General features: G+C 39.0%; 2 protein-coding genes across 2 annotated transcripts; both read left to right on the forward strand.

The window, feature by feature from the left end:
* The first annotated feature begins 445 nt into the window (after positions 1 to 445).
* Positions 446 to 2231, forward strand: LOC145600758 (uncharacterized). Its single transcript, XM_081656626.1, has 4 exons — positions 446 to 748; positions 860 to 1474; positions 1736 to 1963; positions 2007 to 2231. The coding sequence occupies exons 1-4, from the start codon at positions 446 to 448 to the stop codon at positions 2229 to 2231; spliced, it is 1371 nt and encodes a 456-aa protein (XP_081512752.1).
* Positions 2232 to 2345: 114 nt separating this feature from the next.
* Positions 2346 to 3509, forward strand: LOC145600759 (uncharacterized). The gene has a single exon (XM_081656627.1). It carries the CDS (start codon positions 2346 to 2348, stop codon positions 3507 to 3509), a length of 1164 nt encoding a protein of 387 aa, XP_081512753.1.
* Positions 3510 to 18855: the final 15346 nt, after the last annotated feature.

Genomic DNA, 18855 nt, shown 5'->3' on the forward strand with positions numbered 1-18855 from the left:
TAATAGGAACCGTGATACTAGCAAGTGGTGTGACTTCCATAGGGACCATGGCCACACCACTGAGGAATGCACACACTTGAAGGATAACATAGAGGATTTAGTCAGAAGAGGGTACTTGAATCGGTTTAAGCAGCGCGATGACCGTCCCAGAAGGAGGGACGAGGATTGAACAGGCCGCGCTTATCGCAGAGAAGGTCATAGGGGTCCAGCTGGGGACAGAGACAGAGATGGCAAGCCGGAAGGCAGGGTGTATGTGATTAGTGGGGGTCTAGTGCATGGGGGAACTATTAACAGAGCACGAGCTGACCTGCGGGCGATGATACATCAGATAAACGACAATGAAAAGCGTAGATAGCCACCTCTTCCCCCGCAGCCGCGAGCCACGTTTGACGAGTATGACTAGAAGGGCATAATTTAACCCCATGATGACCCGCTGGTAGTGTCAATGAGAATTGCAAACTGGGAAGTGGATAGGACATTGATAGATGGAGGCAGCTCAACCAACATCATATACATCAGCGCGTTCAACGAGCTGAAGTTGGACAAGAAGGATCTGAAGAGGGTGAGTTACGAAGTCACCGAGTTTAATGGATTAGGGCTTACTTCGGAAGCCATAATCGAGCTCTCAGTCCGGGTGGGTGAGAGATCAAGAAGGCGTGATGTTCGAGCAGAGTTCCTTGTGATAAACTCTCCTTCACCCTACAATGTGATCATGGGAAGACCACTCATCCACAAGATAGGCGGAGTGGTATCCATCTAGCACCTTGCCATGACCTACACAACTAATGAGGGACGATCAGCAAAGCTCAGGGGAAGTTAGAAGACAGCTCAACAATGTTACATAACTGCCCTAAAGCAGCCCGCAAAAGCCAGACAGCAACCTGGTTCCGAGAGAAGGCCCACAGAGCAGGCTGAGAGAAAGTCGAGGAAAAGGAAGCGTGAAGAATATCACAGGGAAAAGGATAAGCAGAAGTTAGCAATGGAAAACTTTGAGCCTGCAAAAGAGGAGATGGCTAGACCACTTCCCACTGGGGAGCATGTCACAGTTGAGCTCACAGAAGGTGACCCATCGAGAACGGTGAAAATTGGAAAAGACATTGATCCAGGAGTAGGAGTAGGAGTACACCTCATAGAGCTGCTGAGGAAGAACAAGGATATTTTTACATTTTCCGCAGATGAGATGCCCGAAATTGACCCTACAGTCATGGTACACAGGCTGAATGTGAAGGAGGATATTAAGCCAGTTAGGCAGAAAAATCGAAGCTTCTCCATGGAGAAAAATCAAGCAATCCAGGAGGAGGTAGAGAAACTCTTGGAGGCAGGATTCATTGAACCTTGTGACTACCCAGAGTGGTTAGCCAATGTGGTCATGGTGAAGAAAACGAATGACCAGTGGAGAATGTGTGTTGATTTCACAAATCTCAATAAGGCATACCCAAAAGACTGTTACCCACTGCCGCGGATAGATCAGCTGGTAGAATCAACCAGCGGGCACGCACTGCTAAGCTTCATGGACGCCTTCTCAGGGTACCATCAGATCAGCCTGCATGAACCAGACAGGCAGAAAACCACATTCATCACCGAAGGGGGAGTGTACAATTACATAGCTATGCCCTTCGGGCTGAAGAATGCTGGGGCAACCTTTCAGAAGGCAATGGATAGAGTGTTCCTTCACCAGAAGGGTAGAAATGTTGAAGTATACGTTGACGACTCAATTGTTAAGAGCGTCACGCAGGCAGGGCATATCATGGATCTGGAAAAAACATTTTCCACCCTGAACAATTATAAAATCCAACTCAACCCGAAGAAATGTGTCTTTGGAGTGAGCTCGGGAAAGTTCTTAGGTTTTCTGATTAGCGAGAGAGAGATAGACGTCAATCCAGAAAAAATTGAAGCAGTCCTCAGCCTGCTTGAGCCTATGTGCATCAAGGATATCATGCGGTTGACGGGCCGCGCTGACCAGGTTCATCAGCAAGTCAGCGGATAAGGCTCTGCCGTTCTATCAGCTACTGAAAGGGAACAGAGAATTTAAGTGGGGAGCCAAAGAAAAAGAAGCTTTTGAGGGTATTAAGGAGCATCTGACTAAGGTTCCAACAATGATCAACTCGGAGCTGAGGGAAAATCTGCAACTGTACATCTCTGTGTCAATACAGACAATCGCAGCCGTTCTGCTGGTGGAAAAGACAAAAGCAACAAAGGCCAATATACTTCGTGAGCCATGTGCTGACTGAGGCAGATAAAGGTACCCATTGGTAGAAAAGCTGGCTTTCGCAGTGGTCACAACAGCAAGGAAACTAAAACCATAATTTGACGCACATGTAATAGAAATCCTCACAAATTACCCAATGGAAAAAGCGTTACAGAAAATGGATGCATTAGGCAGACTCCTAAAGTGGGCAATTGAACTTTCTGAGTACGAATTCGAGGTCAAACCTAGGGCAGCCATTAAGGCACAAGCCTTAGTGGACTTCATAGTGGAAGCCTCCTATGAGGAGAAGGAAAATGATATTGGGGTTTGGAAGGTGGAAGTAGATGGGTCCTTAGCCCAAACCGGAAGTGGAGCAGGAGTCATAATGATATCTCCAGAAGGAAACGTCTTCGAGTACGCCATAAAGTTCAAGTTCAAAGCATCAAACAACGAAGCGGAGTACGAAGCGGCGCTGGCAGGGCTGCGTAAGAGCCTCGCAACCGAAGCCTGCAAAGTACACCTGCAAACTGATTCCCAGCTCGTCGCCAACCAACTGCAGGGAACGTACAAGATTAAAGAAGCTGCCATGCTGAAATATGTAACCAAAGTAAAGGAACTGGCAGCCCAGCTAGTCCACTTCCAGATAGACTTGGTTCCAAGAGCAGGAAACTCTCAGGCTGACGCTTTATCTAAGTTAGCCAGTTCCACATTACAGAGCCTCACAAGGACAGTGATGGTTGAAGTCCTAGAGGAAAGCAGCATCACTGAAAAGGAGCAGATTAACTGCATTGGAAGGCAGAGAGTCTGGTTCTCAGACATTTTGGCGTACAAAGTTCAAGTCTCACTGCCCGATGATGAAGTGCAGGCTAAGAAGGTGAAGAAGGACGCCAACTGGTATGTGGTGATGAATGACGAACTCAACAAGAAAGGCTTCTCAAAGCCACTACTGAGGTGTATCCCAGAGTGGGAGCAGGAGGGCATTATGGAAGAAGCCCACTCGGGAATATGCGCTAACCACATTGGTGGAAAGGCATTGGGAGTAGAAGTCCTTAGAAAGGGGGCATACTGGCCAACTCTCACGCAAGACGCGCTAGCATATGTGAAGAAATGCGACAAGTGTCAAAAGTATTCACTAGTTATAAACCAGCCAGCAAATGATCTTACTCCAATCCTCAGCCCGGTCCCGTTTGCTCAGTGGGAAATGGACATATTGGGACCTTTCACCACTGGGTTAGCAGGCAGGAAGTATCTCATTGTGGCAATAGATTACTTTACGAAGTGGATAGAAGCTGAACCCACTAAGTACATAAAGGCAGCCTAAGTAAGGACATTCATATGGAAAACTATCATCACAAGATTCGGTGTACCACAGTGCATAGTCTTTGATCATGGATGTCAATTCGACTATGACACCATCAAGGACTACATGGGGACATGGGCACCAAGTATGCAAGTGCCTCAGTCTGCCACCCGCAGAGCAATGGCCAGGCAGAAGCAGCAAACAAGCTAATCCTAACAGCCTTGCAAAAGAAGCTGGAGGAATACAAAGGCCTATGGGCAAACCTAGTCCCAGAAGTCTTATGGGCAAACAGAACTACTGAGAAGGAGTCCACTGGTAAAAGCCCCTTCACCCTGGCCTACGGGTCTGATGCAGTTGTCCTAGTGGAAGTGCAAATTCCCAGCCTGAGGATACAACAATATGAGCAATAAGGAAACGAAAAGTGCATGCTGGAAGAGCTAGATTTCCTACCAGAAGTAAGACTAAAAGCAGCTCTCAAGCTGGCAGCCCAAAAGAGCAGGATTTCAAAAGCTTTTAACAAGAGGGTCAAGCATAGAGAGCTCCTGCCCGGAGATTTAGTCCTTAGAAGGACAGCAACAGTGGGAAGAGGAAATCAGCATGGAAAGCTGTCAGCGAACTGGGAAGGCCCTTGCATCATTCACGAGTAGGTTGGACCAGGAGCATTCCTCCTTGCAGATCAAGAAGGTCAGGTCTTAAGAAACAGTTTCAATGCTGATGTGTTAAAGAAATATTTTGTTTAAATAGCCTGAAAAAACAAATATAGTTGTTTCAAGTTCGATAAACCTTTATTCAGTCCATGTTATGTTAATTAAGGCATTTGAGCCATTTTTATTCAATGAAATACAAGCCTCTGCGTGAGGAGTATGTTGTGTAAATTTTTTTAATATGTTATGCCCGAGCATCATATGATAACATGCAGAAGTCAAACAAGAATAATAATAAAGTGATAGAGGCAAGAAGCACTCCAGCACAAAGTGGCAAAGTAAAAGCATCCCTCCCTAAAACCTCACCTCACCTCACCTCACCAGCTCAAAGCAAAACAGGGCACCACCTCGGGGACGCCTGAGGGGGAGGCCTGACACGTTCAGCTTGAGCAGGAAAGAAAAGAGGAAACGAAGAAGATGAGCTATGTGGGCAACACTAAGGCTCCCTTAGTCCCACTTAGCCCATCTCTTTGAGGGGGGGAGGAAAGGAGGAGATAACCATACAACAAGCCCTTACGAAAAGAAGTAAGCAGGCACAAAATGACAAGTCACAGCAAAACAAGCTGAATGACATCTAAGTTACAACAAAATAAGCTAAATGACATCTAAGTCACTGATGGGTGTCATAAATGGCACCCATTTGATGAGCATTTAGGTTGTTTTTATCCCCTTTTCATAGCTTTCTTGCTTAATAAATGCTTAGTTTTATGCTTTGTTGCTTAGTTTTACCTTTCCTCTCTTATTTTGTAGCTTTTGTGTATTTCGTTAGTTTTCTAGCCTTTTCTCCTTTATTTGCTCTACTTTCGTGGTTGTAGGTATTGCACGAGGTTCGGGTCTTGATTTTGGTGATCCACTAAGGTGGAGGAATCTTTTGGAACAAGCTCATGGCATTTGGAAAGCTCAAGATGCAAAGAAGTGGAAGTTCCAAGTTGTGGCTCATGCGCTCGCATGTCGTGCTACCATTAAGAGCGGTGTACCAACCAATCTAAAGACTTAGCTACTTCCACTCCTAATGTTCATCACCATCATAAGTCATGCAACCTTAGCGAACGCACGAAGCCGCGAGATTCCCGAAGGAACCCAGCTAGGCGCGGGCGCACCTAGGGGTGGCGTGGGCGCACCCCTTGCGTGCGCGGGCGCACCTCCCCTGATGCCTGGGCGCGCCTTCGTGGGTATTTTATGCTCGGTTTTTGGTGATTTCGCGCCTCTATGTATATCTTTTGGAACCCAATTTTTGTAAGCAAGTTTCATATTAGATTTTGATCATATTCTTAGCTTAGTTGAGAACTTCTCTCTCTAGTTTTAGGGTTAGTTTTAAGAGTAGATTTTAGAGAGAGAAAGTGAGGGATTTCAATGGTGATTGAGAGATTGAAGATTCAATGGTGACAATTGTATTGGAGATCTTCTCTATTATCAGTGAGCATTTCTAAACTCTATCTCATTTATTGTTTTGTTTAATATTCATGTTTGGTTGATTTGATTTTGGTTTGATTTTGATATTTGATCTTTGATTAGTGTTTTTGTTCTTCGTATTTTGATGAATCTTGATTTCTTTAGTTGTTTGTTGATTTGATGATGTTGTTAGAGTAGTTGTTTGTCTAGAGATAGGGTGAAGCTTATATGATGTGATGGATTGATGTAGATTGGGGGAAATTGATGGAGTTGATGATGTGATTAAATTAGTTAATTGATTATGTGCATGTGTGTGCTTGATTTAGGCTTGATCACCCTAGTTATTCACACTAGATTGCATTGTAAGTTCACATTAATATGGACCATTGATTTGTGGCTTGCATTTACACGATTAAGGTGCCTTGTGATGTTTCCTAGCTAGAGTTTATCGTAGTTGACGCTAGTTGGACCTCTAGGAGAATAGCTTGATATGCTCTTTTGGTTGCATGATTGATCTTCCCTCACATTGCTTGACTTAGTCAACATCCTATCCCAATTTTCTATGTTCATTGCTAATATATGTGAATCCTAGTCCCTAGCACTTTATTTGTTCGGTTTCTTCGTTTAAGTAGTTGTTAATGTCTCCTTTTATCCTTAGACTTCGACCTGGCTTAGGCACATAATTGAAAGCACTTAGACATTACCGTTCCTTTGGGTTCGACCCTTGACTTACCTCTATACTTGTATTTAGGTTAGTTGAGTGTTTATAAATTTTGTTTGGCTTCGGAAGGATTAGTCCAACGAACTAGTTCACCCCACGTCAGTAATAGCAAAACAAGCTGAATGACATCTCACAAAATGATAAGTCACAGCACAAACAAGCTGGATGACATAAATAAGTCACCACAAAACAAGCTGAATGACATAAAAGAAGTAAGTAAAAAAGCTGATCGACAAAAATAAGTCTCAGCAAGGGCAGACTAAATAACGTGCAACCAAATAAACTAACCAGCGCGCAAGCAAACCTCTGTCAGAGCTAAATAGAGTGCACAATGCATAAGCGCTCAAAGCGAAAAGAACAGGAAGAATAAAATTAGCTAAAGTTCCTGCCAAAGCACAATAGAGAACAAGGAAGCAGAAAAGCACTAAGCAGCCAAATCAAGAAGACAGGGAGGCCCAACCTATGAGGCTTCACCAAATGTAATAAAGAGGCTGCCATGCTAAAAGATCTAGATACTGCTAAGGAATACTCAGTTCTAGGCAAATGTGCAGGCAACAAAATAAATTGCAGGCAAAACAGCAGAAGAAGATCATAAAGTGCATCAATATAAAGCTGAACCCCTGCCCACCAGGGTAGAGTAAACATTCAGCAGGTCAGTTACAATATAGATAAAGCTGAGCCCTCGTCCACCAGGACAAGGAAACACTCAGCAAGTAAAGTCAGGAAAGCACAAATTCAAGTTAAGCTGGACAGACCCAGCAGCAAAAGACAAAGTATTCTGAAAAGACACAGGGAAACATAATCTTTGGCGGCTATACACCCCAAAGATAGTAACAAAAACTACCTAATTACAACAGATCATGGTGAGGGAAACTTAGAGGAACCACTAGAGTAAGAAGGTGACAGCCGCCATAACCTTTATTGATCATCAGTCAAGGATTCCACTCCAATAGCCGCAGCAACGTTAAGGTAGAGAGGAACTTCCAAGTTCAGCACAGCTTAGTTGGGAATCTTGCAGCCAGCGACACGGGGATGATCAACAGGGAGGTCAAACAAGCCAGCCTCGCCTGCAGCCTCAACCTTAGCCCAGAAAGCGTTGAAGCGAGCATGCTGCTCCTCACCTTCACCATACAAGCTGCTAACGCACCGAGCCGCAGCTTCCCATCCACCATCATTGCGATCAGCCAATAGCTTAGCAAAAGCAGGAGAGAGCGTAAAAGATTTGAGTGCCTCTTTCCTAGCAGCTTCCAGCTCAACAGTATGCGCATCTCGCAGATCTGCAATTTCTGCCTCCAACGTCTGCACCCTGGCCTGAGAGGTCCCCAACCGCTCTTCGCAACTCTTCAACTTGGTCTGAGTGAGCTGAAATTCTCCCAACTGGAGTTGCTAGGGCGTCCGCCCTCTCCCTCAGTGGAGTCACCTCATTGGTCATAGCATCCCTCTCAGCCTGAGCTCGCCGAACCTCCAAATTCTTCTGAGAGAGAGTTATGACCTGATTCTGATACTCCTTCTCCACTTACAGCAGAGCATTGGACAAATCTCCCACAGAAATAACAAGCTGCAAGAAAAGCAGAGGAAAGTAGGAGTGAGCCAAAGCAAAAGTTAACAAAAAATAAAAGTAAAACAAGACAGTAACAACAGAGCAAGCAGAGAAGAAAAGAAAAGCTAAAATGAAAAAGATCGAGAAGGACCAAAAGCAGAAACTAACCTTCTACAGGTCATGGCAGGCCGTAGCAGCTGGGAGGCTGACTGAGCTGCGCGTAGAATCCGCAAGAAGACGAACTCCTTAAGTCAAGCGGTACCCCAAGGTACCACATTTCTGAGGGTCGTCCACAAACAAAGACTCGTCAGCCGTCACGTTCATCAGGGGCCGAAAGAGAGCATTCTTAGCTCCAGTAGGGCAGAGTATTGGGCGGAGATGGACATCAATAGAACCTCGACAAACTCAATAAATTTTTTTCTTTTCTAAGAAATCACCTTACAATTTAATTTTAAAAAATTGCTATGATTAATCCTAACTGCCGCGTCAGCCAATATTAATCTCAATTCCCAACTTTTGTTTATTTTTCATTAATCCCAATTTTATACTCATTCCGCTACCATTGTAATCAACCATCCAACTTGTAATAGCAAGCTACTAGAAACGTGTCTACAGTGATAGGTTCAAAAAAAATTTTAATAAATTTTTTTTTTAAAAATTAAATAAAATAAAACCCCAACCCCTACCAAACAGGTTGCAACCGCTGCCTCCTCCAATCCCCTTCCCCCTCCCTTATCCATTTCTGACCACCACTCGCCCAATCTTGTTGCTGCCTCTAGTGGTGGCGATTGTTGCGACCATTGCTGCTAATGCTAGATGCTGGAACTGTTGCCACGATTGCTGGGGCAACTGCTGCTAGTGCTTCCTCTGGTTGCGACGGTTGCTGCGGGCACTACTGCTGATGCTGTTGTCTGTACCGCCATAGACACCACCTCATCCCCATCCAACTCCATCAATCACCCTTGATCTCCCTTCCCCCTGTTTCCGTCGCCTTCCCATTCAGTTTATGTCCTCACTTATTTTCCCATGTCGAATTCTGACTAGATCACTCCCAGGCGGATCCAGGATTTGGGGAATGGGGGTACGAAATTAAGTTTAATAAAAAAAATTTACAAAATGCAAAGTAATATGTGGAGCGTAATTAATAAATTTTTCTTAACTAAATTTTGAGAGTAAACCATTTAACTATTGTATTAGTATTTGCGTTTACTATACACCCTATCTTCAAATAACAAGGCTTATAATTTAGTAACGAAATATCATTTTAAAAAGAGATTGTCTAAGAAACCTGTTATGGTAACAATAGATCTCTTTGATCAAAAGTGCAAATCCACCGTGGAAAAACAAAAATTATCACCTAAACAGGTCTCTTTGTTCAAAAGAACTACTTTGGAATCTGTATCACCTAACAGACCGCCTGAGACTAGTTCTAAAATAGGAGGTCTCTTAAAATTTAATACAAAAGGCGCGCTGATTACTGATTAGGTTGTTGTGGCAGATATTCTGATAACAGTACCTAAGATAGAGGCGGTCTCTTTTTGTATCAGTTTTTTTTTCGCGGAATGGGGTATAGCTGTAACTCTTTGTACCCCTAGATTCGCCACTAATCCCTCCCATCCCCATCCGATTCCAACATCCCCTACCCTTGCCCCATCATTTCCTCCCCTTCCATTCCTTTCCTCGCTAATTTTCGCCCGAGTTCAATTTCGTCGACCACCCTAATGCCTTCTCCGTCGAACTTCGGCCACCCCTCCCTAATTCCGACTGCCATTAATGGTGGCTGTCGTTTATGGTGGTGGCTGCTATTAAGGGTGGTTGCTTTATATATATATATATATATATATATATATAATTTTTATATTTTAAAAAAATATTTGGCAAATTACATGGTGACATGTGTGCAAATAAATCTAACTCACAAATGTTGTGTGCTTAACCAGCGGCAAGTCAATTGGGAGTGATGGGAGCGGATTGGGTATAAAGTTGAGATTAATAAAAAATAAACGAAAGTTGGGATTAATATTTGCGGACGGAGCTTAGTTGGAATTAATTATGACAATTTAACCTATAAATTTTAGGCTCCTTGTAGCAATTATTGAGGGCCTAGGGCTATGTATACTTTTAAAAAATGCTATTGTGGTACATTCGCACAAAAAATGTAATAAAAATAATTGGTGCCATTATATTTACAAAATAAATTTCATAATAAAGACTAATATATTTTGCTAATTTCATATAAGACAGGATAAATTTGGATAAGTGACAATCAGGCGAGTAGAACATATCTTTAGCTACGCAAGGTTAGCTCGTTTCATCATTAACTTATTTTATTTCAAAAAAATAGATTTAAATAAGTTTATACAAAATAAATTCAAAGAACTAGGTATTATACATATATATGCCTTCGTATTTTTTTAAAATATTACACTTACTACATTTTAATAATTTATTTCCCTTCTTTGATCGTCCATCCCCATGCCACCGTACCCAAATTAAATCCACCGCTATTATTATTATTATTATTATTATTATTTCTTTCCACTCACATTCGTTACTTTTCAATTAATCATTAACTCCATTATATTATGTGCCGATAAAAATATAATATTTAAAAAATACAATTATTTTGTAAAAATCACCCTTTTTAATTTATCATATATAATTTATGGAAATGATACATATGCATGGAGTACAAGACTCTAAAGGCTACATACAAGGCTTGTTTTAGATTCATTTAGGGTCCGTTTGACATCGCTGTTGTTTTCTGTTTTTTGGTTTTTTGTTTTTTAAAAATATATTACATATGTTACATAATGGATCAAAAAGTATTTAGACTTATTAAAATCATGATAATTTTGAAAACTGACAACAAAAGTGAAAACACCTTTTTCTTGTTTCCTTTTTTGGTTTTTAGTTTTAAAAAAAAACAGGAAACTGAAAACCAAAAATGATGCCAAACAAGCCCTTAGTTTTTAATTTAAAAAGAACTATCTCTCTTGGTAGATGATGGATGCGACCCCAATCGACTCCATATATTGTACTCCCAAATTTGACAAATCTCGCGCGCATGGAAGTCAAAATTATTATGCTAATATATTCTCAACTTTGATTTATTATATGGAATGTATATTAATTACTATTTCAATGTCAACGAATTTCATTGAACATTTCTTCATTGTCATTGAAGTTTTTTGTTTTTATACAGTCACTGCTCAATTTTTTTATCATTGTTCATGACGTCAATGTATATATTGAGCAACTTGTACTTATTTTTCTTTTAAAAAATGCCATTGGAGGTAATTAATGATGGACGGCTGCGCTATTTTATTAATTATGATGCAATGGGCGACGACCATAACTCTTTGGTCTTTTTTTTTTTTTTTTTTTTTACAAGTTTTGGTCATTAATTATATGAGAATAAAAGTTTCTATCCGATCTTTCAAAAAAAAAAAAAAAAAAGTTTCTATCCGAGATAAATAAATTTTTTGTTTATCATGACATTTTTTAGACGATAAAAAAAATTTATTTGTTTTTACAGTGGGCCTACAATGTTATAATTGGATGAACACAATTGTTTATCATTGAGATTATACTTTTTATACACAAGAAAGTGAAAATACTTCAATATTAAAAAGAAAAACGAGCGCCTCGGGGCTTAAATAAGAAGACTAAAATTAGTAATATTAACTTGAAATAAACATTGAATACTCACCTTAATCTATGCGTGATTTTGACATGCATTTTCAAATTAATACCATTTTAGGAAGTATATTTGATTGTTATTGATCTAACCCTTGGGACGCTCGTTAGCAAGAACCTAATATATACTTCCTCTGTTTTTTGTTATTGCACCATTGGGGTTGGATATAAATATTTTGGTAGTGGGAAAAAGTAAGAGAGAGAAAATTAAAAATACAAAATTGCCCATGTGGCATATTAATAAACTAAAATGTAAGTGTGAAAAGGCAAGGGTATGTTGGGTATTTGTAGTGTGAACACAAATAGTTTTTTATTTTATTTTATTTTTTTTAAAAGAGGAAATGGTGCAATATTTGTAAAACTTTCTAAACAGACAAGTGGTGCAATGATAAAAGATCGAATAAAGTATACAAGATTAAAACCTAATAATCATGTCACTAATAAAGACAAAACCTTTCATGAGTAATTATACTTCTAATTTTAATTACTGATTATATACTAAAAATTATATATAGTCGTTGCAACTATCATAATTTAACACAACTGGATTCATAGACCATATACTTACGTATATTTTCACCAAAAAAATATACTTACGTATATACAGTACATACATAGAGGGCTAGAGGCATAGCGCGGAACGAGTATAAATATAAACATGAATAAGCCAGAAGGAGTATAAATCCAATATCAACAACAAACAACAACAACAAAAAAAATATAGTTAATATATTTAAGGATTTTTTGACATTTGCTACCACTAAAAACGCCTCTCTTCAGATTCGGTACCAATTTTTTTAAAAAATTTTACTTTGCTACAATCAAAATCAGATTTTGTTAAAAACAACTACCACTTAACGAAATCCGTTAGGATTTCCGTTAAGTTTATTAAAAAAAAAAAAAAAAAAAATTTAAAAAAATTTAAAAAAAAAAAAAACCCAACCACCCCATTGCCACCGCCTCCCCTAAACTGCCACCCACCCCCCCTCCCACCTGCCGACGGCCGACGCCAAAAGAGTCAACCGGCGCCGGCGACCTCACCCACGACCCACCACGACACCACCCTAACCCCCAAACCCAGACAACCACCACCGACAACCCTATACCCAAAACCCACGAACCCAGATCTCACCACCACCACGACACCACCCTAACCCCAAACCCAGACCACCGCCACCGATAATCCAATACCCACGAACCCTATACCCATGAACCCAATACCCATGAACCCAGACCACCAAAACCACTAAACCCAAACCGTGGAATCGGGTATCGAGGGGAAGGGGCTTGGATCGGGTTTTCAAGGGGAGGGGGGGGCTGGGAACGAGGTTGGGATCGGGGTTGGAAAGGCGTTTTTAGGGGAGGGTCGCGACGCCGGCGCCGACACGGGGGCTAGGAGGTCGGATTCGCGGGCAGGGGGCTCCCAGGCGACGGTGAAGGTGGCTTGGGTAGCTGGTGGGTTCGTGGGTGAGGAAAGGCTGGTGGTTGGGTGGTGGTTGCGGTGGGTTTGATGTTGAATAGTGGTGGTGGATTAGGCAGTGGGTGGGAAGGAGTGGTGGCTGGACGGTGGTTGGGTGGTGGTAACGGAAATACTAACGTTTGAAGACAAGTGGTAGTGATTTTTAACAAACTCTTATTTTGGTGGTAGCAAAGTAAAATTTTTTTAAAAAAGTTGGTACCGAATCTGAAGAGAGGTGTTTTTAGTGGCAGCAAATGTCAAAAAATCCTATATTTAAGGTAGTTTTTCACAAATTTTCCTAATAATAATGTCAACCCGAGATATGATAATGGCTGAAAGAAAGTGTGAAGGACATGAACTTCCACCGGATTTCGAGCAAGATCTCTCATACGACGCCCTCAAGTCATTTTTTTCAGACTACGGGTGGGTGTACGTGAGCAAATTGATCAATAATAGTAGCAATAAAATAAGATATTACAACCCGTACTTGGATAAGAGCGGCACCATTGAAGCCGGACAATCAGAAAGCTCAGGGTGCACGGGGTAAATTCCGTTGTGGAGCTACTCTAAAAGGTACGAGATTACGTACTACTCGGAAGCTCTGGAATGGTTCAAGACGATGACTGTTAAAGATCTTGAAGGTGACTGGTTGATATCGTTTGAACATCAAGGGATTGACGAAGACATTCGTGCGCTTCGCCCGGCTTCAGTTGCTAAGACGTTCATCCACCTTAGTATCATAGATAATCGTTATGAAATTTACTGTCCTGAACGAGGATGCCTTCGAGCTGCCTTTGTATTTCGACCTATATAGAAGATCGATGATACTAGCTTAAATTAGCTAAGCTAATGCTTGGGATTTCTAGTGTCTGTGTTTTTGTTGTTGAATAAAGGTTTCAAGGACATGCATGATTCATGTTGTACTGTTTTTCTTTTATGTAAGTTTCATATTCATTGTAATTTGTAACATTCTTGATATAAATAATGTAATGTTGTTCTTTTTTCTTAAGGAAAATTTGACAATTACCACCTTCTGTTATGTCGATTTTAGCAATTACTACCTTCTATTTTTTTTTTTTTTAAATTACCACCTTCTATTTTCAAAAACATCAAAAGTTACCACTTTTTTGCCCCTCAACTACCACGTGAGAACATTTTGGGCTCATTCTTTCCCTTTCCTCCCTATTTCCCTCACATTTCTCATTCCTAATTCGATTCTCATCCCCCCTTTCACTTCTTTTCCCCCAAACAATAAAAAACATTTCAATTCACTCCTCCAAATCAAAATTGACGAACAATTATTGATGGTTTGGGGGAAAAAAAGAAAAAGGGGAGATGAGAATCTAAATAGGAATGAGAAATGTGAGGGAAATAGGGAGGAAAGGGAAATAATGGGCTCAAAATGACATCACGTGGTAGTTGGGGGGCAAGAAGGTGGTAATTTTTGATGTTTTTGAAAATAGAAGGTGGTAATTTTAAAAAATAAAATAAAATAAAAGGTAGTAGTTGCTAAAATGGACATAACAGAAGGTGGTAATTGTCAAAATTTCTTTTTCTTAATTATGTTTATGTTATGAGAAGTAGCAGAGAATAAATTGCACAATCAAGAATTACGATAGTAGTAAAGTGACAAAAAATTGAAAGGTGGGAAAATTCTTCATTTCTTCATGCAATCAGTAGTATATTTTTGTAATTATCACCAATAAAGTCAACTTCATCAATGATTATTATTATTTTATTTCTATTTTATTCATAGTAAAATTACCGCTCAAATAATCAAAGAGACTATTAGACGACATTTAAAAAAGGAGTTGCTTGGTTTGACTATGTGTATTTGAGTTGAAACCATCAAATGTATGTGGACGGTGAGAATTATGATGTTAATTTTATGCATTTTTTTGGATAAGAATTAAAGGACCTTGAGGGGAGAGATAGATAAGGGTATTTTTTTTCATGAGTGTGATCCCTATACCTCAACCGCGAGTATTTTGATGTCAATTGATTTGCCTATTTAGGTCATATTCTTTAGAGCTGCTTTGCTCTGCCTAATCTGTTATGCTTTACAGTGTGTGAAAGTCTAGCCCTACTTTGCTTTGCTCTCTACTCTGCTCTACATACCCTGCCCAGAAGCTCAAACGAACAGGGCCTTTATGGGCAGAGCAGAGTAGTGCATAGCAAATTTTAGCGAAACGGAGCAGATTTTAGCAGAGTAGAGTAGGGCAGAGCAGGGTAGGGCAGAGCAGATTTCAGTAGAGTAGAGCAGATTTCAGTAGAATAGAGCAAGGTAGGACTTCTACATATTATAGAGCAGGGCAGAGCAGCTCAAAAAGAATGTACTCATCTTACTCATCCCCTTGTGCTAAATTAATAGAAATTCTTACTCCCTCGCATTAATATTTACAAGCATGTTATTGATATTTGCAATTTTGTATATACTACCCATATTATATGCAACTTTAATTTTGTATATATCTCACAAAGTCACAAGTAATACCCAACGATTGCACATAATAATATGCAACGGAGGTAGTTATTATATACTTCTACCATTCTATTTTTACTTGATCGAGCTGTATGTTGCATATAATTAATAATCTTGCCAATGCATAATTTTAACACCATCAATCACTTTAAATCTTAATAAGTACTATAAAAATTAGATATTATAATAGTATTTTTGAGACAATTCTAACAAGATTATTTTACATGAATATATTTTTCCTCGCATGTAACTCACATAAAACGGTTAAAAGATGAAATGTAAATAGTGTAAAAGTTAAATTGAAGTATGTCAAAACAAAGGAAGTATCAACTACTTACAATTTACTCCGTATATTTTAATAATTTTAGTAGTTTCCCATTCTTATTTTGGCCAAGATTCCAAGAATATAAATTTTTGATAAAAATTTAATTGAGTTTTACACCTACTCAACTAGGATTGGCTCAAGTTATATACGAGTACAAAGCATAAAAAAAGACTAGATTATTATTCTATCTCGATTTTCTTAGTACAATATAATAAAATAGATAGGGTTTAGATCAAGTTGCTTAACTAACAAGGGTGTATAAATATGAACATGATTACATGAATATAAATGCACAAACAAAGCTAACCATTACTATTTACAATCATCTTAATTTGAAGTTTGTAATATACTTTTCCTCCCCTAAAACAAATGTCAATCCAAGAGGATAATAAAGTGGCCGATTTGAGGTACAAAGAAGATGAACTCCCACAAAGTTTAGGCGAAAATCCCTCAGAGGACGCCCTTAAGTCATGGTTTTCAAACTACGGGTGGGTGCAAATTTGCGAACTTCAAAACAACAGTAGCCACACCATCAGCTTCTACAATCCGCACAACGACGACGCTAGGGGTGACATCGCCCCCGGCGCAACAGAAGGTTATAAGAGCAAGGGCTACATTCCTTTGGAGGAATATTCTAAGAGGTACGAGATCAAGTACTTTAATACATATTTCAACGAGTGGACGACCATGTCTATTAAAGACCTCGATCGTGATTGGTTGATAACTTTTGAGCAACCTAGGGTCGATGATGACACTCGCCAGCTTCGCCCTTATCAATGGTTGGATTGGGCTAAAATTAGCCTCATCATCAATGATACCGGCTATCGGATTTATAATTGTAGAATCAATGCCGATCAAGGAAGCATGAAATTCAGGGACCGTCATTAACATGCACTTTACAAGTTATGAACGTTTGGTCAAGAGATGTGAATGTGTTTACGGTCATGTATTGTGTTTAGGAAAATTTATTTTACTAAACATGATACCACTAAATAAAAGACATATATAACATCATATCTATATGTGAAATTCCCGGTTTCTCAAGGTGAAAAACGAAATTTGTTTCTCATGGGGGCATTTTTGTGAATAAATCAACAGTTTTTTCATTATTGTGAGCTCCACAGTTGAATAAAGTTGTTGGTTTATTTACGAAAATGCCATGTGAGAAACATCATGAGAAACTGGGGCATCTTCCATCTATATAAGGTTATGTATATTTAATTTTTTTTCTTTTTCTTCATGTATGTTTAATTTATTTGCAAGGGTTGTAATAATAATCTTGTTTTTGTATTCTGCTTCATTTTAAATCTGTAATTGTTGTAAGAGTCCAAGAAAAATAATATATTGTCTTTGAATTGTCATCAGTTCACAATTGATATTGTTGTATGTGTGGTTTCATTATTCCACATTTTATGTGTATTGTTTGTAATTTTTTGAAGACTAAATACCTATGTCTTTATCTTGTTGATCTTTAGGTTTTCTAGTGAGTTTGTGAGTTTTTTTTCATAAGATTTAAGATATTTGGGATTTTCATGATAGGCCAATACATAACTTATTCTGTTCACAATTCAATAGCTTATATACCCTGTCCAACAAATATATACTTCTCATAATATATAACTCTATATATAATTCCTCCGTCTCTATTTTTTTTTTCCGTCCCCATTATGAAAAATTTGGTCAAATTTTAAAATCTTTGACCATAAAATAGTCTTAATATATAAGAGATATATAAGCACATACCATCTTATTGGATTCGTTACATTATACATTTAATTACAACCAAAAAAAATTAAATTGGGTGTTTTTTTACAACATTTTCTTAGAGGGTGTTTTTTCAAAAAAAAAAAAAAAAAAAAAAAAAAAAAAAAAAAAAAAAAAAAAAAAAAAGAGGATTTAAATGGTGGCAAAATTAAAATCTAGCCTTTATAATTTACACATATTAAAAATTAGAGATATAAGCCTTTAAGACTTGTCTCGGTGTCGCAAAAAGTCAAATAATGGGCAATATATTAGGGATAGATTGGTGGAGGTAGTAGCTTAGAGCAACCCCAATGGTAAGCTTAATTATTAGCAAATTAGCTTGTTATGCCAACAAGATTTTTAGCTAATTTCTTTTGTGTAGCTACTTTGCGCTTCAATGGTTAGCTAGTAGCTTGTGATTTGATTGAGCCTAAATTTGTTAATTAGCTTTGTACATTTAGGCCATGTTTGGTAATTGGCTTTTTTAATGGCTTTTTGGTTGGCTTTTGGCTTTTTTAGATGGTCAAACAGCCAAAAAATGTGTTTGGTAATTGGCTTTTTAGTCAGCGAAAAAGCTGGCTTTTAAGCCAAAATGAAAAAGCTGCTTTGAGTAGCTTTTTTGTTGGCTTTTGGCTTGTTGGCCCACAAATTATCTAATAAACAGCCAACAACCAACAATTAATTTACCAAACACTTTTATAAACAGCCAGCTTAAACAGCTAATTTCAAAAGCCATTATAAACAGCCAAACATTCCAGCTGGTCAAACAAGCCAAGTGAACCAGCCAACAGCCAACCGCCAACAGCCATTTGCCAAACAAGGCCTTAATATCATTAATGTATCAACTTATCTTTTTGGCAAGTTAATTCCAAAAGCTTAGCTTCAATGGTTGATTGAGCCTAAATTTGTTAATTTGCTTGACCTTAGCTTCAATGGTTAAGCTAATAGCTAGGATATTTTCTAAATTGCAAGCAAGTTCCTAACTACTATCATTGGAGTTGGTCTTATACTAAGTGTAATACTACGGAGTAAGAACCTTTATACTTTATATGTAAGATACATCAGTAATTATCAACAAACCATTTTGGTAATATTATTACAAGTTTACAACTAATGCAGAGTTTCATGTGTAATCTTATGTACGGGTATACATCATATGTAAAGGTAGTTATTGACTTGTTGATAAGTACTTTGTACCTGATGCCCTGCCAGCACACCAGCCGGCCAGCTGATAATTATTGAAGATTTAATTTAAGACGACTTCAATTCTATGTCAAAAATAATTACCTGGCCTCCTGTAAT

Source organism: Chenopodium album, chromosome 21 (genome assembly GCF_948465745.1).
Source record: "Chenopodium album chromosome 21, dcCheAlbu1.1, whole genome shotgun sequence".
In the NCBI taxonomy this organism is placed as follows: Eukaryota; Viridiplantae; Streptophyta; class Magnoliopsida; order Caryophyllales; family Amaranthaceae; genus Chenopodium; species Chenopodium album.

Coding starts and splice junctions, on each gene's coding strand:
- LOC145600759 (XM_081656627.1), top strand. CDS start 2,346: ATGGAAAAAGCGTTACAGAAAATGGATGCATTAGGCAGACTCCTAAAG.
- LOC145600758 (XM_081656626.1), top strand. CDS start 446: ATGAGAATTGCAAACTGGGAAGTGGATAGGACATTGATAGATGGAGGC. Junction 749..859: donor TCCACAAGATAGGCGGAGTG/GTATCCATCTAG, acceptor GCCCTAAAGCAG/CCCGCAAAAGCCAGACAGCA. Junction 1,964..2,006: donor TGACGGGCCGCGCTGACCAG/GTTCATCAGCAA, acceptor CCGTTCTATCAG/CTACTGAAAGGGAACAGAGA.